Source organism: Aristolochia californica, unplaced genomic scaffold (genome assembly GCF_029961685.1).
Source record: "Aristolochia californica isolate CCGP_79_NKW_82.1479 unplaced genomic scaffold, dmAriCali1.0.hap1 SCAF_16, whole genome shotgun sequence".
Classification (NCBI taxonomy): Eukaryota; Viridiplantae; Streptophyta; class Magnoliopsida; order Piperales; family Aristolochiaceae; genus Aristolochia; species Aristolochia californica.
Genome location: NW_027181837.1, coordinates 17,882,358 through 17,905,797, shown reverse-complemented (window position 1 = coordinate 17,905,797; position 23,440 = coordinate 17,882,358). Strand labels below are relative to the sequence as shown.

Genomic DNA, 23,440 nt, shown 5'->3' with positions numbered 1-23,440 from the left:
CTACAAAACCCACAAGTGAGTTGTATCTTTCTCTGTTTTGTCCAATTTCCTAGCCGATTAAAGAGCTCTCTTGATCCGTCTTGTTTAGGTAAGACACATCTTGACTCATCCTCGGTTGTAAAGTAAGTCCCTGTGTTGTACATTTAGAATTAGAATGAAGACGTCAAAGCGAATGGTTAAATGGGAGCGAGCGAGAGAGAAGAAGCGTTGTTTGGCAGCTTCTCTGACGTGGGAGTGACGACCCTTTGCCTGCAGTTTTGTCCGGATTTAAAGAAATGGAAGGAACTGAGACAAGGAGGCGAACATTGTTCGTGAAGTTTACTTCCTCCCAACCTGCTATATTTCTATTTTCTGAGAACTTTTTATCTTCTTCTTTCACTTGAGTATATCTCCAATTAAAATTTGAGCTTGTTTTTCTGTCATTTCCAGATGAAAATGGAAGCAGAAATGAAAGTTTATGTATCTCCTGAATTTACACTTTTGGTGAGTCTTCTTTTTTCCTTGAATTTAGTTCTTTGCTTCCACTCAATCTCTCAGCTTCAACTCTCGTTACTGTGGGGTTCTTATGTTCTTCGTGCCTATTCTAAACTGTAGTTTTCGGGGGCTTTATTGGCTCAGTGTTTCTTTAACATTGGTTCGGGTTCTTACTAGCTGGATTTCTTTTGGCCTAGCTTCTATTTCTACCAAAATTTGTTACAATATCAACCTCTATAACTTGTTCAATGCATTCAAATTTTAATTATTCTTCTGTCATTCCGTTTATTTAGCAAATATCTGAACCTCTAATGATTAGTTGAGTACTTCTTTTGTCCAGCTCTTTGCTATGTTCTTCGCTCTTTGAGGCAAGTCCTAGCCTACTTATGAGAGGGACTGTAGTCCAACCAAATTATGGACTGTTCCTGCGAGCCTGCAAACACAGATGAAGCAGCCAATACTGGTTGGAAGAGTATTAAGCACTCAAATTACCAATCTAAAATGTCATCGTGGTTTGACATGAGGGTATTCTATGTTAGGATCAGCAACTGTGACATTGATGAATCAACTCCTGAATTTCTTACTCTGAATCATATACCTCTGTGCCCTGCTATCCTCCTTGAAGTCAATAGGGGAAGAAGTAACCTTTACTCGGATAGTGTATCTTCTCTTCTTAGGAGGGATAGAGTTGGCCGGAAATCTAAAGAAGCAACATTTGTCAGCACAGATAATATAAGAATGACAGGCAGTGTGAGATTTGAGGTATATTTCAGAGAGCATCTTTTGTTGTCTGGAGTGCTAGAGAGGTCTAACAGCCATGGCTTTTCCGAATCAAAAACCCATAGCAAGCGATGGTGCATGAATTGCCAACCAGTCATGACAGTTGGTTCAGGCTTCTTTCCAGGGAAACCAAATACAACTAGTTCTGAATTGCATTCCCCAACTGTGGAGGTTTATGTTGCCGGATGCTTCTCTGGCAATCCTATAATATTAACCAAGACTCTTCAGCTCAATTCCCGGAGGAAGCTCTTAAGGAAAAATACCTTGGACTCTATCCCCGAGTATGAGACAGCTGAAACTAAGACATTTGTGCATTCTAAGCTTGCTTTACAGGTACTAGCCTCTATCGAGCTTGTCTTTGCTCTCGTGTCTATTATTCAAATAACAACTGTGCTTTCGTGTGCTGCATCTCAAATATGTCATTCTTTCATAATATTAGTATGTAAGGATCTTAAATGCACCAATGAGGAACAAGCTTTGGCCCTTTAACCTGCCATGAGCATATTGTTTATCTGTTGCATGGCAATGATAAATTTAAAAGTTGAAGGACAGAGAGTATAACTCTTTAAGTTTCTAAAAGAGGAAATGTTGGTGATGTTGCTGGGATAACTGATCTGCACATACAAACTTGTTAAGATGCTTCTTATGCACAAAAGAAAGTTTCAAAGGATAGAATGTTCCATATAAAGGTGACTACTGATACTTCGATGCATCATAGGATTTTCATTGAATATTGAAGCATGTTATAAAGACTTAAGAAAACTGAACTCGGATAATTTAGCTAGCTTGTCTTTGCTCTCTAGTGTTTTCTATTCAAATGACAGTTGTGCTTTCTTATGTTATATCTCAGATATATCATTCCTCTCATAATGTTATATAGCTACCTGCATGTACAGAGCTTAAATGCTTCAATGAGGAACAAGTTTTGGCTCTTTGACCTGCCATTAGCATTGTGTTTATCCGTTCCATGCCAATGATAAATTTAAAAGTCGACAGAGAGGGTATAACTTGTAAAGTTCCTCAAAGAGGAAATGTTGGTAATGTTGCTAGGATAGCTGATTTGCACATACAAACTTATTAAGATGCTTGTTATGCACACAAAAAAAAAGTTTTGAAGGATAGAACATTCTAGATAAAGGTGAATACTGATACTTCAATGTATCATACATGTTATAAACACCTAGAAAACTGAACTTGGATAATTTTAGCTGCATGTAGATTTTTCAGAAGGAAAATGATATTTCCTTCAGTTGTTCTAGACTTGTGAGCTTCTTTATTGTTCCATATATTATGAAAAAAATAATTTTTTATTGCATTTTGTGCCATGGACAATTTAAGTGGGTTTTTGCTACCTGAGATTTTTTTGGGTAATATTAGTACCTAAGATATCTTTCTACAATTCATCAAAATGGTCCTATTGTGCCTCATTACCCTTCGTGAAGCTTTCGGACAGCTCTAAGTTGTAGAGGTTGCCATGTGTTTGTGTTCCTCCAAAATTGATAACTTAAGATGGTACAAGCACAGGCATGACATGAAGGTCACAGCAGCGATTTCAATACATATTTAGTCAAGTGCCAATCACATTGAATGAGATTTTGGACATGCTGAAGATGGAGTATTGGATGAGTCTGGAAAATGAATTCATTAAGTTATGCATGTAGTGTTTATACCTGGCCTTTTCTTTAAGATTTGGTCATTTATTTATTTTATTGCCTAATGCCCATATTAAATTGGGTCCAAGGCCCTATCCCAAAATGATTAGTCAACTTAGGAAAAAAAACTTCCAACTAATAAACTCAAGATCTTTGTACTCACTAATCCATGTCGGACTATTCCTTAACAGCCCATACCAATATCAGATTTACATTAATATTTTTTCAATATATGTTTTATGAGAAAACCCATTTGGATAGTTTTACCTGGCTGCAAAGTTTTTGAGTGTATTGTTATCGCTATTAACCCAAAGTCCAAAATATCCATAACTCAAGCAGAACGAATGATTCCTCTCCTGCCTGCTGATATTGAAATTTGTGTTTTGTTGGATTAAAAACATAAGGTAGGGTTAGAATAAACCCTTGATCAAGAAAATTGAGCTTTTGATGACTTAACAGGAAGGAGAAGTTTCAGAGATGTGGATATTTCTTCATCATGATTCCTTGTCTTACTAAACATACCACTGGGAACACTAATGCCATCCTGCTTGTTTGCCTTTTTCAATTATGCAGGTATCAGAATTTAGAGATTACAAACAAGAAAAGGATGATGGGGATGACTACAATCTGTTCTCAGGAGCAGAATATACAGAAAGCGAAGATGGTGAACTCTCATGGTTCAATGCTGGAGTTAGGGTGGGTGTTGGAATTGGCCTTGGTATCTGCTTAGGAATTGGCATAGGAGTAGGATTGCTAGCGCGCACTTACCAAGCAACAACCCAGAATTTCAAAAGGCGGCTTGTGTAATAATCCCTTATATCTCCTACCCAATGGAATAACAATTTTGCTAGTTGAGCAGCCACAACTAACAAGCTGACTTGGGGATATCCCCATTTTGATATGGTATGGACCAAAGTTTTCATTGGTAAAGCTGGAGATTGGAACATCTTTCTTAACTTTGCTGAGCATCTCATGTTACTGGATTATCTATTTGACATGGGAGAGGTCTTATTCTAGACTCTAGTATCTCTTTAGCTTTTGACAGACATGAAGCTGTATCATTATAAAAGGCATTGACTCTTAACAGTCTCATAGTGCATTTTCATTAAGATCCAGCCTTCAATTGCATAATAGATAATCAGTCATCACCATTTACTTCTCTTTTTCCAAATTACTTATTATAAGAGACCAGTTACAAGTATGCAGCCACATGGTCAACAAAAGGGCTCATATCTGTGGCCCCTGATTGTTTTGTTAAAATGCAGTTAGGGAGGCCCCCCCAAGCCTCACTTAATCCTGAAAATTTAAGCAGAAAAAGAGTGGAGAACAAAGTTGTTTGTTGGTGCTCACAAGACTGGAGTATAAGAATGCAGGGGAGAGATATTAGACAAGAAAGTGGGAACTAAAGCTTGTTCTCATTCACTTATTTTGAAAGCATAGTTTGAGACTCTTCAAGTTGAATGCTTAGATCTCAGATAATGTGTAAAAGTTTCATAATTAGAGGTTCGCTTCTCTTTGCCAAGCTATCAATCTTGGCCTATGGATCAGAAATATGTAATCCAACTTGATGTCTGTAGCTGGGGAACAGATAAACCAAAATCTGTTCCGCTTAGCTCACTGGTGGAGCAACAGGAACTGGTGCTTCAGGAGTCACTTCTGCTGGTAAATGGCCATTCCTACTGTGGCTAAGTTTGACTTCCAAAAATGCAGCAAACTTAGCATCGTCCTGGGTCATCAGTCTTGAGAACTCCTCGTGGTCATAGTGGAAAGAATGTCTTCCTCCAAAGTCAGATGGAAGCACCTCTAGATCAAAGGTCTGCTTCATAAGCTCCATGCTTTCTTCATTTTTTGGGTAGACAAATTTTACCTTCTCGAATGTCTTTGGATCCAGGAAGAATTTAACAATCTGCACAGCCAGAATGAGCTCAAGGCAATAACTAACGAATCACCAGGAAGACAGAAAGGACGAGAAGAAAAGAAGCTGGATTTAACATTGCAAAAGAATCCAATTCTCCAAATAAAAAAGTCACAAATCATTCGAATAGTCCCCCATAAGGTTCTATTCTAATAATAGGAGCCCTAACAGAGAATTAGTTGAGTGGATATCAAACCTTCCAAAAGGCTTCAAATATCCTTGGTGGATTGTAGAGAAATGCTAGCGCAAGCCTCTCGGGATAGTGATTCTGCAATATGTTGGCAGTTTCTCTGGCAGTCTTGATGGGTACTGAATTTCTCAATGACCATCCACTAAAGTCAATCAGCCAAACCATCTGTTCTTGGCCCTCAGCCAGGTTGAGAATAGCATTCTCTAACAGATACACTAGATGGCGGAGCTGATTATGAGGTGATGATGTGTTCTGCCCAGGAAAACAATGATATACTTATTTGTCTAAAACCCTGTTCTTTCGAGAGTTCTTTAACATCAGTGAAAGATATCACCCTAAATCAAAAGTGTCCGTCCAAACCTGCTTTGCCGGTCTCATTATTAGAACTGCTCTTCCATGTAGATCATGAAAAATTGCTCTGTACACTTTCCCTGTTTCACCTTCACTTGCCACTTCGTGCTTAAAAGAGACATGCAACTCTCAGAAACATTTCATGCAAGTTTTGAATGGAGAATCTTATTTATGTTTTTACATATGCATGGCTTTCAATGCACCAAAAAGAACCACTTGTAAAATTCAAAAAAGAAGAGAACCAAAGTTAAGTTCAATGGTATTGCAAAGTAACTAAAAACTCTTCACCAACTACTTAGGTCTTACCCAGCGAATTTCCTCGGGCTTAAAGGTTGATCTCCACTTTAGTGTTTCCTCTAGCATCTTCTTCGATTTGTCAAGGTTCCAATTTTGAGCTTCCAAATATCTTCTCAGGCATGCATTCTCACAATAGTGTAAACTGCGTCCCGATAACGGGCCAATGGCATCTCTAAGCTCATTCATCTGTTTAAAAAATTAGTGCAGGAAAATGCTTTAGCTTTGACCCACTTGCCAATTAATCAATATGAGGTGAACACCCGTCGGCTTGATAAGAACATGAAAAAGATGCAAGCTACAAACTTGTGTATTTGGAAATCCATAAAACCTAAGGAAGAATGTTTCCTTGTGAACGCACATTTAGTGCACATGAAACATATTAAAGGGCAAAAATGACATCTGAAAAAGTTAACAAGAGTAATATAGCTTTAAGGATCACTCATCATTTTTTATTTTTTAATTAAACTCAACCCCCAGAAAAACTGCAAGATTACACTTACCCCGTGGTTTTCAAATTTTACTATATTGCAACTTTTCAGAGGGCGAATGCTATTCACTGCTTTCTTTAAGATGCTTTCAGAGCCTAGACACAAGGAATAATTAAAAATAAATGAATGAGCATGAGAGAACTACTCTTGGATCTTCTAGACCTGAAGAATAGTGCTTGCATGTTTACCCGCATGGAGAGCACATCAGTAAAAAGACAGGTATTTGATAAAGGAACTTCATCATTATTATTTTTCAGTCATGTGAGACAAAGTATTTAGCCAATTCTACCTGGTATAATGATGCAGTTGCATCCATAATTACCATCAACATACTCTCATACTATTGATCAACCATTGGTTTCCGAATGATTTTACTCCATTTAAATTCAATGGGATGAAAATAGCTCTATGTAATCTCTCTTCTTTATGATCGCTAGCAACTCTCTCTGGTGAGACAATAATTCAAGCCAGAAGACCTTGGCAAGCAATAGAAAATGCAGATAAACAGGAGAAGAAAGAAGTAATCAATGTTATACAAGTACTGTTTAAAAGTAAAACATTGTTCCCTGACCAGGAACTCTTAATATTCCCAAACCTATTTTATGGAAAAAATACGCCAAGCACTGTGGAGAGCTAACAAGTAGGACTCTTGTCAAACACTTGTAGCATTGAGGACTCCTTTATGAGGCCCAAGCATAACTTCATCAATTAAGAAAGAGATAAACAGGAAGGATACCCGAATATTCAATATCAGAAAGAAGGAAATTATCACAGATGCTCATTGAACAATTGAAAAGTTCAATCAATATGGCCAAATATATAAATAAAATCACCTTTGCTTCTTGGTTTGCATAATCATTCTCTAGAAGACCATGAGTATTATGCTTTCTCTGGAACATGGAGCCCACTATCAAAACCTACAACAAAGTCCCACCTGCAATAACAGGCAGTGTATGTAACTGATGCAACGTCTAGAAAGAGGATAGACCATAAAGTCACTTAGACCACAGTTAAAAAAAGGGCAAATAAGGAGGCTTATAAACATTATTACAGAGGAGAACATCTTAAAGAAATGCTGCAGCTACCAGCCACTACCAGCCACAGGTCCAGTGCAAAGTTAATGAATATAAGAGAAGAAACAACATTCTTCTGTCTTTAAAACCAATATTAACAAAGAGAATAAAGCATCAGTTAAGTTGTGTTAGACATTGGCAATATTTCAAGTTGAACACTATCTATAAGTAAATCAGTTACATATTGCTATGGTCAGTTTTCTGAGAAAGAAAGTGCATCCTGAAGAGGAAACATTAAGAAATTACAAGTAAAAGAATTTGTGATAACTAAGCCTTATCGAATACGGTACAAGAAAACAACATTTCCATGATCTTAAATCCAATAATCAGTCGAGAAAATACAAGTGTTTCTTACTCTTATCAGATGTGGTGAAGTTTTCCCACTACCAAAATAGTAATTCAGTCATACATTATTTTGGTAATGCTGGTGAAGAACTAAGTGGAAATTAGAAGTAAACAAGATGTGTTTTGGAAGTCAGGAAAAAAAACAATTAGGTTGTTGGATCATCAAAGAAAGATAAAAGGAAAAAACCAAGGCCTCAAGCAGCAAATTCAATATCATATCCATCAATTACTAGAAAAGGAGCACTTCAAGCTTTCCTCAAATTCATGCTGAAAAATTTTATTCCCTAATACGAAGAAGATAACAATAATTATGCTGATAAAAATCAAAAAGGTGCTGGGCTCGTCATCTGTCATGGATCTTATCAAATTCTAGACATAGAACAAGCGTTGAAAACTAAATTAGTGGTTATAGCCAAGCCGTCGGATAAGTCAAAAGAGCAGCAACGAGTTAATCCTGTTGAAAGCAAGCATATATGAAGCCTAAAAAGACAGTCAAACACTAGAAAAGCAGCAAGTTTGTGAACTCATAATCAATATCATCCATGGAGATAATGGAAGATGCCTAAAATCAGCACAGACGTGAGGCGAGATGAGAATCGAAAAGCATATTTTCTAGCTTTTGAGACGCAGATCAACATGGGCACTAACGATTCAGTTTCTACTGGCCTATGATCAGAGAAAAAAATTGGGAGTAGCCCAAAGCCAATTGGAATCATCCTCACACACTTAGCTGAAGTAGAAAGATGAGAGCTATATGGTGGCAGCAGCAGTCTCCGGACGGAACCGAAAGAATGATGTTGCTTAAAGGAGACTACGGATAATTTCTCCAAACAAAAGAAGACAAATAAGAGAATAATGAATGAACTAGCCTTAGGGTAAAGCAGTGGATTAGATATGAAAAAGAAGCATACATAAAAAAAAAAAAAAAAAAACTATGAATGAAACAGTCCATCATAATCGAATTCTTGTAAGTTCATATGAAGTATAACTAAAAGGGAGAGAGATCCGAATTTGGAGCTGCGTTGCCTATGAATCAAGCAAAAAGAGCAAGAATTAATTTAAAGATATGATAACGGAGAGGGGAGGGGAAATAATACAAATAGCCGATAACCCTTCATTTAAACATAACAAAAGCAAAATAGGAGGGAATATGACGATGGATATAATGATAGTGTGATACCTGAAAGCGGTGAAGATCGACAGAGCAGCGCACAGCTTGGAGTATGATAGCAACAGAGAAACAGAGATTGAAATAATAAGGACAAGCGGTAGCACTGGTAGAACGAGGAGGGTTGATGAGACAGGCAGAGAGGTAGGTAAAGAAAGAATAGGTGCGAAAGGCATCAGTTTTTGGCAAGTCGATACATTTATCGGCGACACGAGAAACGCATGGAGGAAAAAAAAAAGAGAAGAACGGTAGCTTCACAGAGTCATCCATTTCTGAGTCTTGATTCGAATTCAACCGATCGATTAAAAAGGTTGTCGTAGAAAATAGGAACAAAGATTTGACCTCCGAACGAAAGCAGAGAACTGAAGTTAATTACGAGTTAAAATAATGGTTCAGTACCGGAGGCGTGGACTTCGTAACAGATTTTGTTAGACTCTGCTGTTGCCTGCGATTGAATCGATGAACAGTGCCGTTCCAAATTCAAGCCGGCGGCTGTGAGTTTGAGCGTCCGATTCTAGGTGGATTTATAAACGATAACTTTTTTTTCTGGAGTACTCGGCAATCCAAATTCGAGAGGGTGAAGCCGAAAGGACAAACGAGTAAGGACATCATATCAATTATCATACCGGATCGAGTCTTCCTTGGGCTGGGTCTTCCTCGTTCGAATTCAACCGCGAAACCTGAGGTTGGAAAGAGTGATGACGAGTAACAGTCAATCGAATATGCCAATAATCGATAGCCGACAGCAGCTTGAAGTCACCGGGTCCGTCGGAGGATAATTCCGGCAGATGTGGCAGTGCCGTCGAGGACGGACTCTGGAATCCCATTAGGGATGGCACCGAACCAATAGCAAACAGTCGAGTTCAGGTCAATTTTTTGCTTTTGGAACTCGAACTTAAATATGGCTAGTCAAGTATAACGAGCTATGTTTGATATTTTCACTTAAAAGGCCCCGTTTGTAGGCCCCGTTTGAGATTTTCACTTATAAGGCCTGTTAGTGCGTAGTGTAAGTGCAGGCGGAAATTAGGTTTAATGGGAGGGAAAGTGAATTCAAAGGGTCGACCACTTAATTTACTTTCTCTCTCTCAATTACATCGGGCTCAAGCTCTCAAGAAGGAAGGCTCTCTTGAACGAGGGCTTCAGAGAAAAAATAATTTCTCTCTCGTTCGCAACCAACCTATCTTCGGCGCTCGACTCCCTTCCTCTCGCAATTCCCAACATTGACGACCTTCAGCGACTTCTCTCCCCTCTCTGCAACCTCCGTTATTTGTTCCACTAGAAAGACGAGCTACAGTAACTCGTTTTAAATAATTATTATTATTAATTTTTCCTTTTAAATAACCATTGTTATTATTTATGTTCTGTTTATTTTTTTTATAATCTCGTTTTTCTGTTTTTTATTTTATATTCATATTTTGGACTTTTTAATTATGCAATACTTAGTATTTAATTACTTCTCAATTTTACTTTTTAATTATAAAGTATAATTAAAACTAATAATTCATTTTTATTTTCTTTCGTTCCTTTTAAAATAATTTTAACTTTGTTTAATGTTTGGGTAAAGTGGAGTTTCTAAACATTCAACTTAACCTCGAGTCATATTTTTAAGAACTCAACTTTACCCCGAACCCTTAACCTTAAACCCCTACTTTTAATTTGACAACAAACAAAATGCTAAAAAAAGGAACTAGATCCACCCTGTTTTCCCACCCTAATTTGACAAATATTTTGTGTATTGTATTTTTGTATATATAATTGTAATTTTTTTATATTAAATAAGTGATTGAGTTATATTTGTATTATTTTTATTTTTATTATTACGATGTTTGTATAATTATTTCATATTTAGATATTATAAAATTAAAATTTTAATAATATAAAAGTAAACATTTATTTAATTTTTATATTTAATATATTTTATTTATTAACTAATATTAATTTAATTTTCTGAAAGTTAGATATATCAAAATATTTTATTTAATAAATAATTTATCTGCACTTTACACTACACTTTCCATTGTACACACTAACACAAACAAGTACTTTACACTGCATTTTCCATTGCGCACACTAACACAAACAAGTATTTTACATTCCTTCTCACTTTCTTCCTGAACTTACATTGTGCACTAACCCCCCTATTAGCACACTGAGTCGACTCTTTAGCGTAATATTTTTATAAAAATAGCCTTTCATTCAACTTCCTCAACATCTAATGTTATTGTTTGTCAATAGAATAAATACTATTAATGGAAATGTTTGCTCTTTCTTATAGGTCTATTAAGCTAAGTATCATATATTAGTATATTTCATCGCAAAGTTTTTATATAGTTTTAAATGTAGGCTATAGTTTGAACTTGGCTCGAGCTCAAACTAAAACTTGATTAAAATTTTTGGGTTTGAGATTAATTCCAATTTTAGAATCAAGGTTGAGTTCGAGATCAAGTTCAAAGCATTCAAATCAAGCTATGAACATATGCATACCGGAGCTTAGATCGGCTTGATGCTACCCTAACTCCCCAAACTTTGGAGACTCATGGCGTCCTATCCTATCCGGCTCTATGGAGCTCTGCACTCGCCACAATAAACAGGTAAATAAAATTCAAAAAACATGTTTATATGTAATATATGACCTAAAATTTCATATTCACTATTATACATAAAAGAAAAGATTTAGGAATTCTCTTGTTTTTTTGTTTTCTTTTGTTTGATCTAAAGACGTTCTTCAATATTGTTTGAGGTCTTGAATAAATTTGATCGTTTTGAAGTTTTAGACATTAAGATGGATTGAGGGTAAAGATAAAATATCTGAAATACTTAGTTTTGTAAGTTGTAAAAATAATTAAATTTTATTATCATTAAAAAAGTCACCCTATGATCAACATTTTATTGGTTCCAAAGGCCCTTAAGAAAATGGGTTTGGAGGTTCCATGGGCCAGACGAGATCAGAGCAAGTTCAAAATGTAATGATAGTGAAATCAAAAGGGGGAGGAGAGGCCTGCTTTGGACTTTGGATAGATAAGGTGGAGAAAATTGACTGGCAGAGGTCGCTAGTTCATTTCCCGGAAGAAGCGGAGAATGACTTATGGCGGTGAGGGTGTCGTTGAAGGCGCCGGGGATTGCGTTACAGTTCCCTCGGGAGATTTCGGGTAAATCGGCGTCGGCGGAGGAGAGACAACTGATGCAACCAAAGCGTTGCTTTTTCTTCGGATTTGCGGCTGAAATCATCTCTCACCACCGAATTGGGTATTGCCATGTATGATTTGACAGTAGTGTAGCCTTTTGGAGCAATTCAAAATTGGGAATTTTTCAGCCGTTGGCAGCTACTCTTGACTACTCCGACCACCCACCTTAAATCTGCAACAACAGAAAATAATTAGGTGTCTGGTTACGGAGACAACTTTTTAAGCTCCAATCTTCCAGAATCGAGGCATGGCGTGCAGTAATTGTGCAGATTTTAATGCTTAAAAACAATATTCATTACCAACAGAAGAATTTTAGTTTGTCTCTAGGAAATTATTTTAAATTTTTTCTAACTCTGGTATATGAAATTTCACTTTATATCATTGATTAATTCTTCTCTTCCTCCTCTTTTTTTTATGTAATTTTTCTACAGGGAGGCTCTGCTGGAACAGGGAGAAGAAGCCAAAAGATACGCCGGAACGGGGAGAGGACATCGTCTCCTTCCCTGACGCTCTCTTTTTCCAACGTCATCTAACAAGTTGTGGAGGACATCAGGAAAGGGGACGCATTTCCTTCGCCCCCGCCTCTGCGCGGAACATTCTGGGCTGCACCTCATTCATATGTCATCCTCCTTGGGAAGTCGCCTCACTTTTTCCCTCCTGGATTGATTAATAACTTATTTTAATTATTTCAATAATGCAATTAATTTTTTAAGATAGATTTTAATTAAATAAAAATGTATTACATATTTAATTGATCATGTATGACAAGTTTAATCTTATATTATTATTTCATCATTTGTACTGTAGTGATAGAAAGTTAATTGTAGTACTAAGTGATTAAGAATTTAATTTATTGTATTAAAATTCAAATTAGTGCTATATAAGTAAAAGTTATTTTATCATCAATATTATGTAAAAAAATATTACATATTCAATTTTTAAATGATTAAGTTTTATTTATTCTACAATCTTATATTATTATTATTGATGCAATTACGCATTTAATACATTCTTATTATTTAATTATAAAATTTTCATTTTAAACTAAATTAATTCGTTAATTTTATTTTATTAATTGAATTACTATTATTATTAGTATTAAATGTGAATTCAATCCTAAATTTTATTCAAAAGTTATTTTCATGCCCTCTTTTCTTAGTTATATTATTAAAAATCTATTTTATTCATAAATTCCAGTAATATAATATATATATATATATATATATATTATATTATGCATATATATTATATATTATTCATAAATACAAGATAAAAAAGAAAAAAAAACAAGAAAACAATTGGTACTATAACCAGATTTTTTTTCTTGAGAAATTGAGGTCACCCTTTTTTCATCAAATTTAGGGAATTTCCTGCCATTAAAGTGCCTTCGATGCAAATAAAATATAGCAACAAGAAACAGAATCCAATTATGAGCACCTCCGGATGTGAGGCCCCGGCTGTGGCATATTCTTCCATCAACATCGTAGTCGCCTACACCGCCACAAAATTCTACAAAGCACTTTAAAATATCAATTGGATATTTTTTTAAATACAACAGAGCAAAAAATATGACTGACAAAAAATGTAAGGGCTCCACAAGGGAGAAAAAACGAGAAATACAGGCATATTCCCCATCGAGACAGAGGAAAAGAATCCGTTCAACGAGTTAACATTTTCTAGACTATGAATTTAATAAGAACATCTACGCGCCGTCACGCTCCACTTCGGGTTGCGATCTAAGATTTTATATACATAACAAATATATGGATCTTGGTGGATTCGAACCACCATCTTCTCAAAGATCAAATCTTCGAGTGCTCTCCCATTTTGAGCTCAAAGATCCTCGGTCGACACCATAGTAGTATATACCCATTAGAAAGAACAGCATAAATTAAGAGTTGAACATTAAAGATTCTTGCATGAAACAGTTTATACAATAAAAAAATTTGTTACAATCAGTAACATTCCAAATCAGAATTATGACAGAAAAAATTCAATGAATAAACAATCCACTAACACAACACTGCTTCAAATATCAATTGATCCACTATAAAATTCTTACCGAAGAACAACCGAAGGTAAAACCGACAGAAGCGAATATCATCACGGACATCAGTTACCTTCGAAGGCCGAGAGACGCTGTCAAATATCATGTAGTTCAGATCTCCTACATATATTCTTCTTTCCCCATCTCTTGAGAAGCTCGTCCACTTAAAAAGACAAAGCTTCAAGCCCGTGTACATGTCCGTCCAGCTTACCGCAAAGAACATACATAGCCATGTCCCACCCTCTACATCTATCCGAAAAGATACAATATGTTTCATACAAACATATTCTCAATTTTAACAATTGTACCAAAAAACCTGCATCCTAAATGCATTAAAAAAAAAAAGGAAAAGATTCTGTTCAAGATTCATGTAAATGGATTTTTAGCTCAGAATATCATGACAGTTGCGGATGATTAAGGGGTAAGAAAATCTGTTGTAGAGAACACTCGGCGACATGAGGAAAGGATTCACAAAAGGTGTTAACTCGATATTAAAGAGAATACCTTAGGCTTCTGTGATAATTTGTTTTAGAAGAAGCACAAGGCAAGTCTTCCGAGTATTGTGTGGATTTAAAAAGGAATAAATACATGAGCTCTACCTCGTAGCATAATTCATCGTTAAAATTGGCTAACAATCATGAATATAAACTTGTTTACCTCGAAGTGGAGTCTTTGACCTCGATCGTTGTGCAAGGAAGAGACGATGCGGAAGATAAAGGAGTCGAAGCAGAAAAGCAAGACAACACCAAAGGGAGATCCCGGGCCAAAGCGCCTCGTGCGATCTCCCAACGACCAAAAATCAATAATTTCATTAGGGATTGTGACCTGCCATGCGAGCGCACCCAACATGGCAAAGGTCAGAGATGACATAAGACGATAGATCGATGCCAGAACCCATCCTTACAGGTTATTCAGGCCCTGTCTACACGACTTGCTCGGCTGCCGCTATGACGCACAATCATTCATCTAACCAACCTCACAACTTCGCTCATCTACAAAACAAGCTGAACGCACACATAGGTCTGCCAAAGATTTATCTCGCCAGAGACGCGCCATCAAGCAGAGGAACGGAGAAATCAACAATCTGAGACACCTCTCAAGAAGATCCGATCTAAAGATGCATTCTTTTTCAACGACGCTGACAATAAAATCTGAAAAATGCTCAGTTCACCACCGACGACGAACGGATCCACATCAATCCTGTAAAAAACAACAGCAACAACAAACAATATCGACAGAACCTATTTTTTGGGAAACAAAAATCCAGATCTCCAACGTTAGGAAGTTAAATAACTCGAAATTCGTCTGAAGAACAAATCTTTAGAAATCTCAAATCACCGAAACACATAAAAACAGCAGATACGAGAAAAACAAAGAAGAGAGGGTCGAAAGCACTTCACATAAATCTTAAACAAACAATCAAACAACAACAGACGGAAAACAGCTTTGTAGCAATCAGATATCAAACGTAAATCGAAAGACCCAGGAGAATTGCAGAGATCCGTAATCAAATCAACCCAATCTTCCAGAAATCAAAACAGATCTAAGGAGATAAAATTTACAAACAGCGACACACCAAGAACTACAAGCGATCCAAACGTATAAGTAAGGAAGCACCAACAAAAGACCAAATCACGGGGAGATCTACAACAAAAAAAAAAAAAAAAATTCAGGCAAGGAGGTAAACCAAATCTAGATCTGAACAAGATGAAGAAAAGCAACGAACAACTAAAATGTATGCAGAAAGCAGAGGATAAGGTAAAAGGATACAGGCAGGGATGTATTTATTCTCAACCTAGAGGCCGCTGAACGGTGTAGATCCATTAGGAGTCGGTGAAGATTAAGGGCAGAAAAGAGGCCAGAGGAGCTCCAGTTGGCTTTTTCCTCGCAAAAGGCGGTGAAGGGGAATCAACGGCTAGATTTAGATAGGGCATCTTCGGAATCGCACTTTCTAGAGTAGGAATGGTAGCCTGGAGTGTACGCAACGTTGTCGGACGTGGACGCGTGGATCATGCAGACAACCGCGCTGACTAAGCATGGGATGTTGACAACTCGGGCGGATTAAACAAGTAAATATCATAAATAGAGTCGGCTTTTATCCGTAACTTAATTCTTAATCCTTTTTCTCCCATCTCCTAATTCGTAGCTCTTCGTTTTTTCTCCTCCTCCTGAATATTTTATCCACGACTCATCTCTTCTTTTATCTTACGGAGAAGAAGACAGAGAAAAAGGGGAAGAAGAAAGAAAAAAAAACAAGATGATTGGTATAGAAAATTATATATTTTTGGAAAGATATTTAAGTTTAGTTTCAAAGTAAAAAAAATCGTTGAAATTAGATTTCTTTACAAATGAGAAATAGACATTTGAATGAACAAAGGTTAAGTAGTAGAAAAGTTTCATGTTGTAGCAAAAAGTTTTAATTTTTTAGCCGTTTTATGTCATAAAAATGAGACCTTATATGGAGAAATATATATATCCAAATAAATATTTGTAAATCAATTTTTTTACTTATTCAACCAATTCTCAATTTGTGTTTTTTAGATGGAGATATTGCCAAAAAAGAAAGAGTACTTAGTTCGGCCAAATTATAGAGTCTGAAATCTATGTGATTATTTATCTAAAAAAAGTATATTTTATGAAAATAAGTTATACTTGGATGAAATTGCTTTACGTCCAATTTCAAAAGGAGAAAATTTCATGACAATTTGATCTATATTTATGGAGATATTCGTATTGGAAGAATCAAAGATTATGTCAGAATCTTGTTGCACTCGAAGATCCGAATTTAAGCCGAATTTTTTGCTTCACTTTTTGAGTAACAGCTATTGATCAATAATATGAGGAAAATATCTCATGATCTACCCTTAAAAATTTTTGTTTGTTAACTAACAATATCTGGAAAACATCTTTAGAAAATCATCTTATTTTTATAAATTTTCCTTGATTTATTTGTTAAAGAGAAGAAGTGTTCTTACTTTGAATTATGGCAACTTCCCAAAAAACTAGTCAATTGATTTAATACTGCAAATAACAGAAGTATCTATGTAAGGAGATTTTGATCTAGGATCAGATTCAAAACATGTATTTCTTCTCTGGTTATAAGAAATTTTTGTAGCATATTAACAACATAAAACAAGAGACTGCAAGAAAGGTTCGAACATAAGAAGAAAACTTCAACTTTTAAGCTATTTTATACCATCAAGAATTACACTTTAGTTCGATAAGTTTGTTTTATACCGTATCAAACCAATTCTCAATATGAGTTTTCTAAAAAAAGATATCAATTTCGCAACAGTCAATGGTCATAGTGGCCAAAGAAGAAAGAGTACTCAGTTCAGCCAGATTATAGAGTCCGAAATCTATTAGATTATTTCTCTCAAAATAAGTATATTATATTAAGACATATTATAACTTTATGAAATGTATCAAAGTTTAGTTTCAGAAAGAGAAAATTCAATGTCAATCTGATCTATATTTAAGTAGATATCTACATCGGAGTAAACAAAGGTACAAAACAAAGAGAATCAAGGGGTCTTAAAAGATTCAAGAACGATATGTTTTATGTAAAATTTGGTATCAAATTAAAGCTCTTCGAGTCTAGTTTCTTGAACAACAAACCATTTGTAATTCTGAGCTATATTTTGGGAGATATTGATATCATAAAGAAGGTCAATTCAGCCAAAAATCTCATTTTTTCCTATTTTTTCTCCGATTATCTCTCCACCGAAATTTATCTTCAAATCAGAGAGTTTTGGTCCAATTTAATCACTCCATGATGTGCTCATTCAATATCTTACATTTATATTGTTTTCAAGTTTTGTGTTTTTGATACTTGGTTATATATCTTCCATAGAGTTAACTACGAAAAATTGTGGTCATCCCAAAAAAATTATACATTGGTCAAATCTGTTCAATTATTTCATTAGTACCGTTACAATCTCCTTCTTATTACGGTGGTGGATTTTTTCTCTTCATTTAATTGCCCATTAGCCTTTTACTTTGTAGCTTTTCTCCTAACATCTTTTTTTTCCTCTCATTTACTCCCTTTTTGGCCAACCTTTTGGCGTGTTGCATTGGTTGGTCCTTTATATTATCTATCTATCAGTCTATCTATATATAATATTTTTATGTCCTGTGAAACTTTTTTATTGGTACCCTTGGGTTTTTATTGTCGTCTTGTGACTGACAAACATTACCCACTTTATCGATTAATATCATTTTTTTTAAATCCTTTAATGTTGGTTTTGACTAATGTTTTTATCACCCATTTTTTTACTCTTTGAGAGTTTGTATTTTGTTTTTTAGAGCCTTCCCATCTTGAGAGGAGGAATAAAAGGAGAACCATGTGAATGAGATTGGAAGTTGAGCGCTACAATGGTTGCACCTCCTTCCGAATTCCACGTTTGAGAAGAAGTAGCATAATCTACAATGAAAAATTCTACATGTGGTAATTTTTTTGTGACCAAAATATTCTAGAACGTGTAAGAACAAAAGATAAAGAATTTTGCATCTATGAAGATTTTTTTGAGGAACGAAGATTGAAGATCAATAATCTTTTTCATTGCAAGCTGAAGTTATAAACTCCAACTTGAGAAAGAGTGATGAAGATCATGTTTGAAAGAGTCTCACATGACTTTCACAACAAGAAGTTTTACAGAGCCAAAATTATTATGGAATAAGGTCTCACAGAAGAGTCTCAGTTTAAAGGTGTTTTAGTTATGTTAGTTTTCTATTTATGTTCAATTGTTCTAAGACTTATCTTTTAGTGTTTAACTTTGGGTGTAACTTGGACAAGAGTAGTTTAATTGTAATAGGATTCTACTTGTTTCCTTTATTATAAATAGAGTCTTATGTACTCAAATTACAACAAGCTAATAAAGTTTTTCTCTTTTCCAAAAAATTCAACAAAATACAAGAGATCTAAAGGGAAGGAGAAAAGAGAAGAACTCTAACTCTTTGGAAAAGAGGAGAAAATAAACCAAGGGAGAAAAAAAAAGACGAAAAGAGGGAGTTGTATAGACAAATTTGAGCAAAGAGGAAGAGGCTTGAATGCTCTATACCATAACTTGATATTTTTATTTATAGTTGTGTGAAGGTGTTTACAGTGACTACATTACAGTTAGGGTTGTATGCTTCAAAAGAAAAAAGACATAAAAGAACATACATCAACATGCATAATTACAATTCAATGTTCTTTCTATAAAAGTTCTCATTATTTACTAATCATACCACCCTTATATACGTGAGTGTGAATTAACGAGGTCAACAAGTTTCCTGAAGCAATTGATGAGCAAATACCATAAGTCTATGTACATCAAGGGGTGGTTGATATGGCTCGAACAAATTCAACGAGAAAACTATTAGGGTAAGTAGAATGTGAGAATGTGATAGTGGTTGCTTTTTTGGATCCCCCGAAGTAATTACTTCTCTTCACCATCTTTTATTCTGCTACTTCCTTGTAAAACTTCTCCATTTCCTCTCTCGTATCGTCTGCTGTGGCTAAAGATTGGCATCCTCATTCCAAGTCCCTGGACTCGAACATCTTTTCCTTCTGAATGAATTTGAGGGAAAAAATGAACAGGCAGTCGAGTTTTATGTGTAACAGGAGGCTACACTAACGCCATTAGTTGATGGACTAACCCCCCCATTACTTCATCGTCTTAGGTTCGGAGATTAGCTACCGGCAGTCATAGAGTCATATCGGTTCTCGTTCCGTATTCATCACGAAGAGCGCCCAATGGGTTTGATAAGCTCGTGAGTGAGTACATAATAAATCCCCTACACTTGACAGCTACCTGCATAACGATGAAGCACTCAGAGGAGTGCATCGGAGAAAATCCAGAGTGAAATGAAAGGTTTTCTGATTTAACTTCCTCTTGGATCCTTGGCTGCAGTTTCTGAGAATTTCAAATTTTGGCCCGCGGTAGAAAAAGGGAAACGTTGAGAAGCATTTAGAAAAACCAGAAGCGCGGCAGAATCGTAGTTACGGCGAACAGCAGCAGCAGCAGCAGAAAGCTACGGGCTGTACTAACCACTAATTACTAGCCTCTCTAAAGTCTAAACAATCAATTCTCAAGGTACCCGCCTTCCTAACTCTTCTCCACCGTTAATCCGGTAGAGACGATGATCCATATAAATAAAATCTTACACGACAAAACCGCTAACGAAGTTTGGCCTGTTTTAGTAAAATCAATAGATCAGTCCTTCGAGGGTCAGTGAAAAAAATGAATGGCAGAGGAAACACTGTACAAGACGATGCAGGGCAAAACGAAAAGAGTGGCAGAGACAAGGCGAAAGAAAATACAGGCAATCGATGGCTGACACGGGCAGCGAAGATGGTTCAGCGCGGACAACGGTGGCGCTCTCCTTGTGTCCCCGATGAATTGAATTAACCAGCAGGACGGTCATGAAAAAAAAACTATACTAAAAACCTGCACATCTGCTCCTTTCCCGCTTTTCTTCTTGGTTTTTCCTTTCGAAGCAAATAAGCTGTTTATCCCCATGAATGAAAGGACAGACACTGTTTTGTTTAGTTTTTTTAACTAGCTTGGATTCGTTTTCCTCGCCTGCATCTGCCTTCCCGACAGAAGTGATCAAAATTCAGATATACAAAAATGCAGAATCACAGATTCTCCTCGACCGTCTTCCTGGAGATTGCAGAACGGCAGAGGGCGGTGGGACCAGCCGACCACCGGATAGAACAGTGACATCAGTGATCAGCAGTCGCAGTAGCAGCCAGCAGGGAGAGAGGTTGAAATACGTGCACGCCCTCGTGCCTGCCTCTGCGAAGGAGCTCCGGTGCGCTATGCTGTAGCTCTGCCATGTACCCTCTCAGCCTCCACCTCTTGTCTTGTCTTGTCTTGTCATCGGACCACCACCAAACGCCGCAAACAAAAGATCATCAATGGGTCGACGGTGGCGCCGCTCAACACTCCTCAAATAACATTGTCATAACATTGTCACATAGTTTGGTGAACGAGCCCGAACTTGAGTTGAGCTTCGAGCGGAGCTTCGTTTGGTGAACGAGCCGAATTCGAGTTGAGCTTCGAGCCGAGCTTCGAGCCGAGCTTCGAGCGAAGCCTAGTCTCGAGCCTAAAATTATTATCGAGCTCAAGCTTAAAAATTTTAACCGAGTTTCGAGCCAAACTCGAGCCTCAACATAAATTCAAAAATTTTCAAAAAATATATATCAAATAAATTATATATAAAATTATACATATATTTTACATAAAATTGGACATGACCTCTACATAAAATTAGACATAACCTATATATATAATACATGTATAAGATTGAGGCATAACCTCTTCTTAAAATTGAGTATAATCTATGTATATAATACTTGTATAAAATTCAGTATGACCTCTACTTAAAATTGGGCATAATCAATATACATAATACTTGCATAAACACTTCATAAAATTATCTATACATTCCATAAACACTCCATTAAATTGTTTATAGAACAAAAATAGTCTAAACACTTCATACACTGCATAATATTATAAATAAACTCCATACAATAATCAAATACAACAAAATTAAATGAAATATCACTATCAATTTATAATCACCCAAATAAAAACTATAAATCCATTATAAAATTACAAACTATAGTTGTTTCTCTTAAAGCTAGAAAATAATATGCATCCCTGCATGAGCAAAATCTCCACCTATGACCAAAACAAAAAAATAAAATTAGTTATTGTCAGATAAAAAAATACTCTTCCACTACTAGTTACTTAATGCCGTTAAAAATATTAAAATCACCATGATGAGAGAAACATGAAAAATCATGTAGCTGGTAGCATTATCTCTACACTCTTCTTCTCAGGCTGTAATCATAAAACAAATTTTTAATAAATAAAAAATATACTAAAAAATATCATAATAAAGAATTGTTAAAAAAAATTCACCTTTTGATTTTTCTTTACACTGTGAAGAACCCGAACTCAATCACTGCCACAAATCAAAGCTTGAACTGTACTTGGTGCCAAGGAAGAACGATATGAGTCTATTACTCTACCACCAGTACTAAATGTAGACTCTGAAGCTACTGTGGATATGGGAATTACAAGGATGTCTGCGGCCATCTTAGATAATATCCGAAATTTCATATGATTCACTTTCCACCATTCTAAAACGTCAAAATCATATTGTTAAGTTTCCTTTCACTATATACACTTTCTTCAAGATAAATTTCCAATTCTGACCTTGGTGAATTAACTACATCCTTTTGTTTCATATAACTCATTAACTTTGACCAACCTGAACTTGATAAAGGCCAACGACTTGTGGAAACACCCATAGAGCTAGTACTTGAAACAATCTTTTCATTTCTAATATCCACATTATATAAGGATACATATTCATCGTAGATCTCATATAAGGTGCGTCGAACTAAATTTATATTTATTGTAGCTTCCTTCTTAGAATATATCAGTAGAAAACACATTTCGATCAACTTTAATTTGACCCTTGGATCCAAAACTGAAGCAACAACCATCAATAAATTGCATTCACCCTAATTCTTCTCAAATTTCTCTTTCATTCTACTAACCATTGTCCTAATGAAAACATTTTCATTTGTAGAATGAAAATCTAGAACTTCTTTTACCCTATATACCTGACTAACGTACAAATTAGAAGTAGGGTAGTCACTCCTAGAAATTATATTAGTAACTGCATTAAAAACTTCTAAAATCTCACACACCATGTCAACCTTTTCCCATTCATCAAAACTTGGCAAATAATCATAAGTTGGTTCTCTAACTTTAAATCTAGTTAATATATCTTTGAATTTTAATGCAGAAGACAACATGTCATAAATGGAGTTCCAACGAGTTGGACAATCAATAACCAACCTCTTTGCACCAAGTTCTAATTGTTGTATAATTTTAGAAAAAGTGTGAAGTCTAGCCTCAAACAGATTTATGAATTTGACACTTTCACACACATTATCAATGATATCCTTAATTTGAACAAGACCATCTTAGACTAATAAGTTCAAAATATGAGCACAACAACGCACATGAAACAACTTTCCATCACACACCAAATTTTTTTTCCTTGAAAAATTTTGTTTTAAAACTTTGATACAAACATCATTATATGCAGCATTATGAACTGAAATACTAAAAACTTTATTTTCGATCTCCCACTCTTTCAAACACTTGTAAATAGCATCAGCTATATCAACACCACGACGAGGAGAAGGAACATGCACAAAACTCAAGACTCGTTTTTGTAGCTTCCAATTACTGTCAATAAAATGCCCAGTAATAACCATGTATTCAATTTTTTGATTTTGAGACTTCCAAAGATCTATGGTAAGACTAATCTTGTTAATCACTTTTAACAAAAATTTTAATTTCTTTTTATCTGCCTCATATTCCTCCATACACTCCTTCTTAATAGTCTTACGGGATATTTTCTCATAATTCATATTTGTTATCTTCATTATAAAATTAAATCC

The 23,440-nt window shown here is 35.7% G+C and overlaps 2 protein-coding genes and 2 long non-coding RNA genes across 4 annotated transcripts; 2 read left to right on the top strand and 2 right to left on the bottom strand.

Moving 5' to 3' along the window:
• Positions 1-238: 238 nt before the first annotated feature.
• On the top strand, positions 239-858 carry LOC137953968 (uncharacterized). The gene is made up of 3 exons (XR_011112456.1): positions 239-307; positions 430-483; positions 815-858. It is a non-coding gene; the product is annotated as an uncharacterized lncRNA (long non-coding RNA).
• Positions 853-3,812, top strand: LOC137953967 (uncharacterized protein At1g01500-like). Its single transcript, XM_068801545.1, has 2 exons — positions 853-1,587; positions 3,480-3,812. The coding sequence occupies exons 1-2, from the start codon at positions 889-891 to the stop codon at positions 3,711-3,713; spliced, it is 933 nt and encodes a 310-aa protein (XP_068657646.1). The 5' UTR covers positions 853-888; the 3' UTR covers positions 3,714-3,812.
• Positions 3,813-4,101: 289 nt separating this feature from the next.
• LOC137953448 (CRAL-TRIO domain-containing protein C23B6.04c-like) lies at positions 4,102-9,559 on the bottom strand. The gene is made up of 6 exons (XM_068800866.1): positions 8,746-9,559; positions 6,981-7,081; positions 5,669-5,845; positions 5,372-5,470; positions 5,018-5,263; positions 4,102-4,812 (listed from the first exon to the last, which is right to left on the bottom strand). The coding sequence occupies exons 2-6, from the start codon at positions 7,044-7,046 to the stop codon at positions 4,516-4,518; spliced, it is 885 nt and encodes a 294-aa protein (XP_068656967.1). The 5' UTR covers positions 7,047-7,081; positions 8,746-9,559; the 3' UTR covers positions 4,102-4,515.
• Positions 9,560-13,877: 4,318 nt separating this feature from the next.
• Positions 13,878-15,863, bottom strand: LOC137953277 (uncharacterized). Its single transcript, XR_011112355.1, has 2 exons — positions 14,623-15,863; positions 13,878-14,214 (listed from the first exon to the last, which is right to left on the bottom strand). It is a non-coding gene; the product is annotated as an uncharacterized lncRNA (long non-coding RNA).
• Between the last annotated feature and the right edge of the window lie 7,577 nt (positions 15,864-23,440).

Coding starts and splice junctions, on each gene's coding strand:
- LOC137953967 (XM_068801545.1), top strand. CDS start 889: ATGGACTGTTCCTGCGAGCCTGCAAACACAGATGAAGCAGCCAATACT. Junction 1,588..3,479: donor ATTCTAAGCTTGCTTTACAG/GTACTAGCCTCT, acceptor TCAATTATGCAG/GTATCAGAATTTAGAGATTA.
- LOC137953448 (XM_068800866.1), bottom strand. CDS start 7,046: ATGTTCCAGAGAAAGCATAATACTCATGGTCTTCTAGAGAATGATTAT. Junction 5,846..6,980: donor ATGCAAACCAAGAAGCAAAG/GTGATTTTATTT, acceptor TTTTTTAAACAG/ATGAATGAGCTTAGAGATGC. Junction 4,813..5,017: donor TATTTGAAGCCTTTTGGAAG/GTTTGATATCCA, acceptor CTGGCTGTGCAG/ATTGTTAAATTCTTCCTGGA.